This window comes from Bison bison, unplaced genomic scaffold, assembly GCF_000754665.1.
Source record: "Bison bison bison isolate TAMUID 2011002044 unplaced genomic scaffold, Bison_UMD1.0 scf7180017864249, whole genome shotgun sequence".
NCBI lineage: Eukaryota > Metazoa > Chordata > Mammalia > Artiodactyla > Bovidae > Bison > Bison bison.
Window position 1 is genome coordinate 849,241 of NW_011494821.1, and position 12,209 is coordinate 861,449.

The 12,209-nt window shown below is 43.8% G+C and overlaps 2 protein-coding genes across 2 annotated transcripts in view; one reads left to right on the forward strand and one right to left on the reverse strand.

The window, feature by feature from the left end:
- Window positions 1–14: 14 nt before the first annotated feature.
- ZFP3 (ZFP3 zinc finger protein) lies at window positions 15–9,998 on the forward strand. Its single transcript, XM_010847414.1, has 2 exons — window positions 15–118; window positions 5,402–9,998. Exon 2 carries the CDS (start codon window positions 5,410–5,412, stop codon window positions 6,931–6,933), a length of 1,524 nt encoding a protein of 507 aa, XP_010845716.1. The 5' UTR covers window positions 15–118; window positions 5,402–5,409; the 3' UTR covers window positions 6,934–9,998.
- Window positions 9,999–12,066: 2,068 nt separating this feature from the next.
- ZNF594 (zinc finger protein 594) overlaps window positions 12,067–12,209 on the reverse strand; it is a 20,773-nt gene continuing 20,630 nt past the window's right edge. Inside the window, 1 exon segment of the mRNA XM_010847506.1 lies at window positions 12,067–12,191. Coding sequence (XP_010845808.1) covers window positions 12,067–12,191 — 125 coding nt within the window.

The window sequence follows — 12,209 nt, forward strand, 5'->3', positions numbered from 1 at the left end:
GGAAGTGGCCGATGCCCGTCACCCGTGAAACCAAGACAACAGCTGCGGGTTCTGAGCGAGCTGGCGGAGAAGCTTGGGGAGCCCGACCGGAGCGAGTGTGGGGCGGTAGCTGCCTGAGGTGAGACCTCATCCCGTCCCGGCGGGGAGCGGAGGGCACTGGGCTCCTGAACCCCTGGCCCGCGAGCCCCGCGGAAACTCGACGTTTAGGCCCCTACCAGACCCGGGTTCGATGTATGACCTTGGACGTTATGGTCCCCCAAGCCCCCACCGGGTCCCCACCTGCACAAACCCTGGATGCGGCCAGGGCCCGTCCTCGCCCTGGCTCCCTGCCTGTCAGTCGCCAGACAGGAGCAGCAGGGACACCCCCTCCCTCGGTCCTGACTTGGGGGCCGATGGGAGCTGTGGCTTCCTCAGATATTCCATCCCCAAGTAAAGTGCGGGGACGAAATGGCGGGCAGTGTCAGAAACTCCAGGCCTTCTGGCAGCTTGTCTCCATGGCCGGCAGACGGGATATTAGCATAGGAGGGTTAGTTATGGAAAGGAGGTAGGTTTGAGCGCAGGGTTAATAGAGCCTTGCTGATTGTGGGAACAGGGAGACAACAGAGGAAAAGATAACAGTGCTTTAAAGGAGCTTCTTTTTACAGCTAGTTACTGACATCAGCAATGTGTCAGACTTCCGATCTAGGCTCTTGAGATACAGAAATGAGTGAAATACCCAGTTCTTCCTCCTGGGTACCACAGATTCCTTGTGTAGACAAGACATGTACACAAATTCCTTGTGTATTTACCAGGTACCTGAAATATGTTAGGCACTGGGAATGTCAAGATGAATAGAACATCCTTGCTTATGGTCTAAAGAAGGAAACAGATGACTTAGCCTATCCCTGGAGATTCTGACTCTAAGAGATCTAAGGTGGGACCTGGAAGTATTTTCAGAGGTTTTTCTAGTTGACTTTTCTGCATCTAACCTAATCCCAGGCCAAGAATCATTATTTAAGTATCATTCATTAAACAAACACACAAAAACCTTCCTGCTATGATTGTAAGCCCACTGAAGAATTTTTTGAGTTTTATGTGGCTCCTCATATAGGTAGTATGGTCCTTTAAAAGTTTCAGTTCTCATGGTTAGTAAGTTGGTAGATATTTGGTTTATGCATCATTATTTTGTGAATGAGGATTTCTGAGTGCATTAAAAGAAATACAGATCTGCAGAGTTGAAAACTCTGTTCTGAACTTTGGAGACCCAGCAGACGCTTGTCATCCCCCAAACTGAGGACTAAGAGTGCTGAGCCTACTCCTGAGATGGCATGTCCATCTTCTCTCTCTCCAGGAAAAACTCATTTCAAATTTAGAAAAGTGAAGAATTGAGAAACATAGGAAATTATGTTTGGAAATTTGAATTTTTGCTATGAGTAGTGGAGTGTTTCCACATGAGGACAAGATCTAATGTGTATCTGTACCTCTGGGAAAATCAGTCGAAAGAAGGATGGCTTTGGGACTTCCCCGGCGGTTCAGTGGTTAAGACTCAGCACTTCCACTACAGGGTCCATGGGTTCCAGTTCTCGTTGGAAACTAAGATCCTCCATGCCTCCAAGTGTGGCCAAAAAAAAAAAAAAAAAAAAAAGAAGGATGGTTTTATTTATACATAAAAGGTGTCTATAAAGAAGGTGTCTAAAAACAGTATTTAACAAATGGCATTAATATTGTGGCACTGGTGGAATGCAAAGTAAAAATAATCAGAGGGGGCAAAATTTAATTGGGGAAGACTTTCTGGATTAGAATTTTGAACCAGTTTTGAAGTTGGGGATAGATATGCATGCCTAACTTCTATGTCTTGTATCTTGTTTTTCTGTGAACACATGATTTTCCATATGGTGTGAGACAGATATGAGTTTTATGAATGCTGATTTTGTAAGGAGCTAGATGATAGAAAAAAAGTAACTATAGGAGAGATGGTGGTGAAAAGGAAAGGCCAGAAGAGGGGTCAGAAGTAGACAGGGACTGAAATACCAGCTTGTGGAACTTGTTCTTGGATGAGCATTAGAGAGAAATTTATTTAAGACAGCGCTTCCTAACTCAAATAGTACCATGGTTGAAGAAGAGAGCTAAGTTCTCTATGCTGAATTCTTACAGTTATATAGGTACACATTATTTATAATTTTCAAAAACTTCAAGGAAAAGGGAAAGCCAGGTTTTGAGTGTCTGCCTTTTTTCCATGGGAAAATTAGAGAAGGCACTGAGTGGGGGAAGTTGAAGAAGATTCCAGTTCATTTTTAGGGGTAGCGGAAAAAGCTTCCAAGACTTTAGGATTCCAGTAGGAGATCAGGTTCCTTGACCAGGACTGCACCCTTGAGTGACTCAGGAGGCCTCAGGGTATGATCCTGTGGATGACTGGAGGCTGGGCAGAGAAAAAGGACAGTACAAAGGGCACCCTCCAAATCCCCCCTTTCCCCTTCCCCAGTCTCTCCTGCTTCTGAGAATCTTCATTTCTTCACTAATCTCATCTTTTCTTCCCTCTTAAGCTTTCTGTCTATTGGCACCATCCTTTCTAACATGAGCATATTCAACTCTCTCCCATTGGAGAAAATCCTTTGATTTTCTTTGGCCTTTTGCAGTAGTGCCCATCTTGGTCCTCTTCTTTCATCTAAATTTTCTGAAAGAAGCAGCAAATTTACTAATCAGTCCACTGCCACCTGGTTTCTGCTGCTGTCATTCCACTGACTCTGTTCTCACATGTTATCTGTAACTACGGGGCAGACGTTTTCCAGTTCTTATCCTACTGGATCTATCAGCTGCATGTGATGCTTTGTTGTTCCCTCTGCTATGGCCTTGGTGACCTCTATGCCTTTGTATTCTGATACTTCTACTTCATTAACCCTTCTTTCTCTTCCTGGAGGGCTTATATTCCTCTCACTACCCCTTTATCATTAGGGTCCTAACAGGAAACAGGTACTTTGCTCAAATTAGGATAATTTGAGTAGGGTTTATTTGCAAAGAAGTTAGTTGTAAAAGGTGTGGGTGTGGGAAGGGTGTTGAGGAACCTGGGACTGGCAATAGCTTAGTAGACACCAGCCCTAGACCAGAAGAGATAAGACGTAGGAGAGGTTCTGGAACCCATATGAGATAGCTGGGTAGAACAGACTCCTTGAGATGAGTAATGAACTTCAGTTGAAGGGCACCAGGAGCTCAAGGAGACCTCATAGGAAGGAACCAGGAGGATAAATACTCCGACCTCACTCTCCTCCCTCCTTTCAGCCTCCTGTTGGGGCTCCCCATTGGTAAAACACAACTGGAAGCCAGAGGGCCTGTTGGTGAGTGCTGTGTAGGTTAGCCTTCTGGGACAGAGAGCAGGGTGGAGAAAAGTTGAAGGATCTGAAGTGCACATGGAATTTAACTGGAGTACTCTTGAATGTTGGCTTTGGCTTTCTAGGTTTCTGTCTTCAGTATCTGACAGTTCTCACGTTGCATTCATTACTGCCTATGCTGAGTACTGTCAAGTCTGTATCTCTCCTCTTGACTGCTGTAAACTTTAGACCAATATATTTTGGCTGATTCTTTGATACTACTGTATGGATGTGTTGAAACTCATCTTGTCCAAATCAGAGCTCACTTGTCATCTGCCTTCCTAAACTAGCTATTCCTCAATATTCCCAACCTTGGTGGTACCACTATCCATCTAATTATACCTACCTCATGCGTGTATTCAATCATACTCCAAGTCTTAGGGGATTTGTTCTCTCAAACATTTCTCTAGTCTGTTTCCTCTTCATTCACACTACTACTATTACCCTTGCTAAATCTCTGGGGCCATTGTACCTGTTAGTAGCAAGTTTGACTTCATAAATTAAAAAAAACCATAATGAATTAAGCAAGGAAAAACCTCATTTCTCTCTTAGATAAAAGAAATCCAGAGGCAGGCATTCCAGGGCTGGTCTGGCAGCTTCACAGGGTCACCAGGGACCCAAGGTCCTTCCTCCTCTGGTCCAGGGCATGCTGGTAAATGCATGGTCTGAGGTGGCACTCCAGCTGTCACCTAATGCCCCAGGCACAGCCCCAAGGAAGGTGAAGAAATGTATCCCCTTACCTTTAAGTAGATATCCCAGAAGTCCCTTGTGCTTTCATTTGCATTTTACTGTCTCATTGGCCAGAAGTTGGTGATGTCACAAAATCTAGCTGCAAAGAAGGCTAGAGAATATATTTCCTTAGGTAGCCTTGTTGCTACAAAAGTAAATTCATTATTCTGTTGATGAGGTGAGGAAGAGGGAAGATTGGGATAGACAACTAAAAATCCTTGCCATAGCATTTTAGAAGTTTTTTTTTTTTTTTTAAATACAGGCTTTTAGATTTATAAAAGTGCTAAGAAAATTACATAAAGGGATCAGTTATAATACTCATAAGTAAAACAACATTGCAAACATATATATAATAACAACCAGTTAGAAAATATAAGAAAAACTCACTAAAAGAGAAGACATACAGAGATGTGATAGATACAAAAGCATCAGGGTAAGTTTGGAAATTTTACAAAATTTGGAAACATAGAATAGACAGGAAGTTTTTGTAAAAGAAGACAATAAGAGAACTTTCTGTAACATATTAAAACTTTGTAAGCTACAGTAGGTTGAACAGTTTGGTATTAGAGAAGGAATAGACTGATCAGGAGAACTGAAAGGAGTCTGGAAATGGACCCAGATATATATATGGAAATTTAGACTGGGGTATAGGAGGCATTTCAAATTAGTAGGGAAAATTAGGTATTGATACAGTTTAGTAACCATCTGGAGAAAATTAAGCTAGAACCTTACTTCATCCAAATATAAGGGAGTCAAGCGTGGTTCCTTCTGTGCCCATTGTAGCTAAGTCATGTTAACCTTCTGAATGGGTGACCCCTACAACATATGCAATCCCCTATTCTGTAGAGCTGGTGAGTACCACAGCACTGGGCTAAAGATAGCTCTTCTTGCTACTCTTTCTGGTTACTGCCTCTATAAACTCCAAAGTCATATTAGTCATTTTTGTCCCTTCTCCTAACCTTCTCCATATATTATCTGTTAATATGGCCACAATTTTTCTTAAATGTTTTCCTTACCAACCTCAGGTTCTGTCCCAACTCACTGTTAATATTATGGAACTTTTATCAGCATCTTCTTACCATCCATTTCCTGTCTCCAGCCTTTAATCTCTTCCTTTGATCATTCCTCTCACTCTCTTCAGTCAGCATCTGCTATTTGTGTAGCATGTCCACCATAATCCTGAATTTTTCTCTTCCTTTCCATAGCATCCTATAATCTCACCAGATACAGAGAGTGCTGTCAGAACCCTGTTGAGTTCCATACTTCCTAGCATGGGCTTCATTTAGCTGTGATACAGCCACTTCACAGACTTACTTCTCTCATTTCAGATTGTGAGATGGGGACTGAGAACAAGGAGGTAATTCCCAAGGAAGAAATTTCCGAAGAATCTCAGCCACATGGGGCATTTTTAGAAAAAATGGAAGAAAAACTTCCAAAGGTGGTGTGCCAGGGTCATGAGTTTGGAGCAGTGTGTGAAGAAGACATATTGGAGGGGCATTCCCGAGAGTCCACAGAAAAGATTCTGGGGCAGGAGTCATCTGAGGAGAGAGACTTTGCATCAGAGTTGATTATCTTTAAGAAATCACCCTCCAGTGAGAAAGATCAGGAGAAGGATGAGAGTGAGCGAATCTGCAGACTCAGCTCAAACCTGCTCACACGTCAGGGAGACACCACATTAGATGCAGTTAGCACATTTGCTACTTCTGGCCAGAACTTCATAGAGAATTTAGGACCTAACAAAACACACAGAAGTTCTGTGGGAGAAAAGCCTCATACATGCAAAGAATGCGGGAAAGCCTTTAACCAGAACTCACATCTTATTCAGCATATGAGAGTTCATAGTGGAGAGAAACCCTTCGAATGCAAAGAATGTGGAAAAACATTTGGAACTAACTCAAGCCTTCGAAGGCACCTGAGAATTCATGCTGGAGAGAAGCCCTTTGCCTGTAACGAATGTGGAAAGGCCTTCATTCAGAGTTCACATCTCATCCACCATCATAGAATTCACACTGGAGAGAGACCTTATAAATGTGAAGAATGTGGTAAAGCCTTCAGTCAGAATTCAGCCCTTATCCTACATCAGAGAATCCACACTGGGGAGAAACCATATGAATGTAATGAATGTGGGAAGACCTTTAGGGTTAGCTCACAGCTTATTCAGCATCAGAGAATTCATACTGAAGAAAGATACCATGAATGCAATGAGTGTGGCAAAGCCTTCAAGCATAGCTCAGGCCTTATTAGACACCAGAAAATTCATACTGGAGAAAAACCGTATCTATGTAACGAGTGTGGGAAAGGCTTTGGGCAGAGTTCCGAGCTCATCCGGCATCAAAGAATTCACACAGGAGACAAACCGTATGAATGTAATGAATGTGGGAAAACTTTTGGCCAGAACTCAGAGATAATCAGACATATTAGAATTCATACTGGTGAGAAGCCCTACGTTTGTAAGGAATGTGGGAAGGCCTTTAGGGGGAACTCAGAACTTCTTAGACACGAGAGAATTCACACTGGAGAGAAACCCTATGAGTGCTTTGAGTGTGGGAAGGCTTTTAGACGGACCTCTCACCTTATTGTCCACCAGAGAATTCATACTGGAGAGAAACCTCATCAGTGTAATGAATGCGCCAGAACCTTTTGGGACAACTCTGAGCTGCTTCTCCACCAGAAAATCCACATTGGAGAGAAACCTTATGAATGTAATGAATGTGAGAAGACATTCAGCCAGCATTCCCAGCTTATCATACATCAGAGAATTCACACTGGAGAGAAGCCTTACGAGTGCCAAGAATGCCAGAAGACCTTCAGTCGGAGCTCTCACCTCCTCCGACATCAAAGTGTCCACTGTATGGAATGATCTGCGAAACGGGAAAGCCTTCTGAGGGAAAAGCTGAAGTCAGACTTCATGTTCTTAATCTGCACCTCGAGTTCTCAGATCAGATGAATGGGCAGAACTTCCCCCGCCCTTGTACTGATTTTTATTTAAGCAGCTGGACAAAAAAGGATGAGGCACTTTTATGAACTGTTCATTGAGAAGTTTCATTGTACTGAGTTAAATCATAAAAGCTGTTTCAGGCCTTAATTCTCCTCTTTCCTTTTTCCTCCCCTTCCTCCTTCCCCCCTTGTGGATCACATAACATTAGGGGTCTGCACCAGCCATCTAGCCCAGATTGTTACTATTCAGGAAAAATGGAAGAATGTGATTCCATCACCTCCTAGGAATGGCACAGTCGACCCCTTGAATATTAACCCCTGAAATGTTAAAGTCTTGGCCTAGGAGACATACCTCTCTGTCTTTTCCACTGTTTAGCATTGGGATTTAGTAAGCTTTATTAGCTTCAAAATGTTCCAAACTCTCTATCAAGTTTCCTTAGAAGATGGCAGTATTAATGAAGAAGCAGGAAACTTGGGTCATCTCCCATCTAGGACTTCCTCAGTGATTTGAAGAGGTGCCCTGATGGAGGAAACTGACAGGCAATTTAAAGGATCATAAGTGAAGGCCCTCAGAATCCAGAGGGGCTGATTAGCAAGGCCAGGGGAAAAACAGGTGAGGCCAGGCCACTCAACATGAGTAGAAGCAGCTCTTTTACAGCCGCTCAGACTGACTGCTCCCAAGAACTCTGCTGCGTTCACTTTTGGCCCCAGTTCCTGCTGCTGCTGACAAATCCTGTGTCAGGAAGTAGCTCAAAGAGTTACTGTGCAGCTTCATTGTCAGCAGGCACCAGGCCACAGTGATAAGCAGGTTCACCTGACTGACCAGGGCCCCTGCCTTGCCAAAGCACTTAAGCTCTCATGACCACTGTTGGGGGCCTTGGTTCATGGACCAGAATGTGATAGCCTCTTCTCAGTTTGCCCTTGACCTTGGAATTCTCTTTCTTCAACATCTCTACATGTGTTTTCTGTGTTCCCCTCTGTTTCTTTTTCCTCCAAGGAAACATCCTCAGTTTTTCATGTGTCAGTGTTTCTGAGGCAGTCTTTCTGAGGTAGTGGGAATTGAATTGCACTAATGAGAATCCAGCAGGCTTGGGGTTTGGTGTAAGAACTAGACCTTGAATAAAGCACTTCACCTGCTGATCCCTAGTTTCCTCATCTGTAAAATAAGGGGAGTTGAACTAAATGATCTCAAGTTTCAACCAACCCAATAATTCCTCAACTCTTTTTTAAAAACTTAACTTTATGTATCTTCAGTGTTTTATTCTTTAATCTCTTTATTACACTAATACTAATCACTACTATTTATTGAATTTTTACTATGTGTCAGAACAATGCCAGACAGTTTACATTTTTATTTTTACAGCCTCCCTATGATGTGTCCTCTCTTTTTAAAAACAGACAAACAAAACAGCTTTATTGTGGTATAATTTACATACCATAAAATTCTCCTGTTCTAAGTGTTCAATTGAATGCGCTTTAGTTTATAGAGTTGTATAACCGTTAGTGATCTGGGTACTCTAGCCCAATTTGAAAGGTGAGGGGCAGGGGAAATGTCAGGTAACTTGATCACATGATCAAGCTCATGATCACACAGCTAGTAAGTGCTAGAGCCAAGACTCCAGCCCTGAGCTGTGCTCCGAAGCACTGTGCTGTACTCTGGGTAGGTGGATGCATTACTGCCTTATTCAAAATCCTTTGTACATTTTCTATTAATTACTACATGAATTTGAATATAGCTGATTTAAATCATGTCCTTGGAAACATAACTGGTCATAGCCCAAACCCATCAAATGGGTTTATTCTTGTGTCCCAATATGTGTCCCCCCAGGTTCGTGTCCTTGGCTTGAGAAAAGGGCTGTAAAAATAAGATGATTGATTACACAGTTTCCACATCCTTCCAGATACCTCTATTAGAGAACTAATAGACTTTAGCAATTCTTTAGCTTACCTCTTTCCATGGGTGATTACAAGTGCAGTGTGCTTTCATTTCTTTTTTCATTGCTCAAGCTTAAATTGAATTATTCCCAAACATATCTTTCTTACTTGAAACCTGGATGTCACCCATTCCCTTAACTTCTGATTCCTGTGTTTGAACATTTTATTGGCACATACACCCCTTGCCAGCCCTTAATATAGAACTCAGCACCTCTTTAACGCTCCCCACAAAGGATCCCTTCACACAAACATACCCATGAGTAATACTGGCTTTACTGAAGATTTTGGTGTGTAAAAAGTGGAGAAGGAGGTTCACATTCTGTTAGACATTTTGTTCTCAGAGTGCCCTTGGACAAACTGCCACTGAAAATGTTTCTCTTTGTCCTTCCCTCTCAGGTTTATCACTTAAGCTTCTTTTTTCTTGCCAGATATTGAGCAACCCCCCACCTCCAGCTCCATTACCTTCTTAAACCCACTGCTTAGCAAATAGAAAAAAAAAAAGCCCTTCAGTTAAATATACTATTGGAACATTAGATGCAATTTTGTGGCCAATTTTTGTTGTGCTCGATCCTAATGTTAAGGGAGGAAGTTCTATCTCATTCTAAGAAGAATCTGCCAACATATATTAGTGTTTTCCAGGAGAAATTCTGGTGAATGAAATTATTTCCACCTTCTTATATACACACTTCCTGTAACCTCACTTCCTGCCTTTACCACCTCTCATCCAGCTAGCTCAGACTCCTCTCTTTTCCTTGTTTGCCCCCTCCCCCTCAATTTACTTGGGAGCCAAAATCTGACCATAATGTAATTACGACTGGTAGTCATAATCTAGTGCAAGTAGAATTCTGTCAAGGAAAAAAAAGACTTAAGTTTTCTTAATGTTAGACCCATTAAAAATACCAGGCCTCACAATCTCAAAGACCTACTAAAATACCCAGAAATACCCTTCATGATTTTTGCAGCTATGTCCATGTATATTTTCACCCTTCCCTAATTAAAGTTTTATTGATATTCTAATGCTTTGTGTAAATAAAATATTTCTTTACAATTCTATTGATTTGATGCCTTTCTAATGTGTATTCCAACATACATTGTTTCATTATGGTCTTAATATGACTTTGGGGCTTTCCTGGTGATCCAGTGGTTAAGACTCCTTGCTTGTACTGCAGGGGGCACAGTTTCCATCCCTGGTTGAGGAACTAAGATCCCCCCTGCCTAGTAGGGCAGGAAAAAAAAAAAAAAAAAGTTTTGCCAGTTTTTTGCCATCCTATCAAGTTCACCTTAGTACTATACAACCTGTAAATTTCACCAGCATGTGCTGAGGTACCTTCCAGTTTTTGCAATGCTGTTCACTGTCCTTGATCTGCTTTGCTTGGTGAGATCCTCTATCTTTCATAACAGGGCAAATGTTATCTACTTTCTTTAGATAGATAGATATAGTTTTTCACGATTAACAACTTATTGTAAGATATTCTGGATTGGAATTCCATGGTAGTCCAGTGGTTCGGACTCCATGCTTTCACTGCCTGAGGGCACGGTTCAATACCTGGTGGGGGAACTAAGATCCCACAAACTGAGCGGGCAAAAAAATAAAAACAACCCCTCCCCCATCATCTGAATGGTTCTTTTTATTTTTAAATGTTACTGAGATTTCTGGGCTGGTGTTTATTACTGTTTTGTTTTAACATGTTCTTTTAAGTGACTCCTGGTCTAAGGCACCTTCCTCGGGTTGTTGGGTCTGGGATCTTTGAAACTCCAGAAAATTCTGTCTAGAAAAATGTGCATGCAAATTCAGGGAATTCATGGACCATCTGAAACCCATCTTTGAACCCCTGCAGTCCCTTACACGTTTTGAAATCAAACGTTTACTTATAACACAAATTACCAAGTAATCCGCAATAACCTCATCACATTCCCTCCGCTTTGGAGATGAAGCTATGCCAAGACTGTGCCCTTGGGTGAACCCCTGAAAATGGACGCGAATTGGAGCCTCAGTAAAATCCAGTGGGAAGTGGGGTGCGATTCTGGTGATAACCTGAGGGCGGAGCTTCAATAACATGGGTCCTTGGACATTCATCAACCTCAGGCTGAGCACCTACGACGCGACTGGACCTGTGTGTTGCGCGGGGGCTGCGTGCCACGAGGCTGGTGGAGACTTGAACTCTGCAGCAGCGGTCAGCGCCGTGGAGTGGAAGTAGGAGAGAATGCTTCGGTTTTCCCATGGAGGAGGAAGCCCGCCTCCTCCCTGAGAGCTGGGGAGCGGCGGCCGACGAGGCCAGCCAGGACGCGAGCTCACCCTTTCCCAGCCCCTGGCCGACCCTGCCATGTCCCTGTCTCCAGCTCCAGGCTTCTCATGGGGACTCGGCCGCGACTCTCATCTCTCCTGCTGTGCCGCCGATGAGAACGCTGATGTTCTACTTATTTGTACCACGCTTTGCAGGCAGTGATTTTACCGGTGGACTCAACTTTGCCGGCACCGCCAAACCTTTAAGAAGTCGCCGAAGGCACTCGGCCGCCACTGCCTCCGGAACGAAGAGGAAGGAGCTGCGTCGAGTCAGGGTGCGAGCCCTGCAGCTGGGGCCGCGCTCGGAAGCCGGGCAATCCTCCTCTGTGCGCCACCTGGCGGGCAGGGCGGGCGGCACGCCGCGCTGATTGGCCGAGGCCCGAGCTGCCTTTTTGCTGGTGACCAGTTAGGGCAAGAGGTCTGAGGGCCCGGAGTGAGCGTCGGGCGCTGTACTACGCTGACCCCCCAGTTCAAGTCCAGGGGCGCCCACCACCCGGGACCTGGGCCCGTATCGTTCTCAGGTCGTTCGTGAGGATATTTCACATTTCAAGGTGGGATTTCTTACGCTGTTCCCAGACGTTCACCTGCCGTCTCCTAGGTGCCTTCCGACTTAAAACCAGGCCTATTAAGATAATTATCTAATAACTAACTACTAAAATTTAACTTAGTGGCAGTGGGGAAGGACACACTCAAGGTACAAAAGGCAAATTTGCCTTCAGAAAGAAGAAAGCACTGTCCTCTGAGGCTGCTGGAGGGACTAAGAAGACAGATGTGGAGGGGATGAGGGCAGGGGGCCTGCAGAGTTGATCATTTGACGCCTTTTGCTAAGAAGTGTGGTTATACATTGGAGTGAGCAAAGGTCTGGGTCAGCTTCCGAAGATTACCCAAAAAGTCATCAAGAAAGGAGACAAACTCTTCTTTAACCCTCATCTGCTGGGTACATCGGCATTCTCTGAGCTGGGCTGTGGTGGGAACGAGCT

What these genes read in the sequence shown, in the direction of transcription:
- ZFP3 (XM_010847414.1), top strand. Translation starts at nt 5,410, where the DNA reads ATGGGGACTGAGAACAAGGAGGTAATTCCCAAGGAAGAAATTTCCGAA.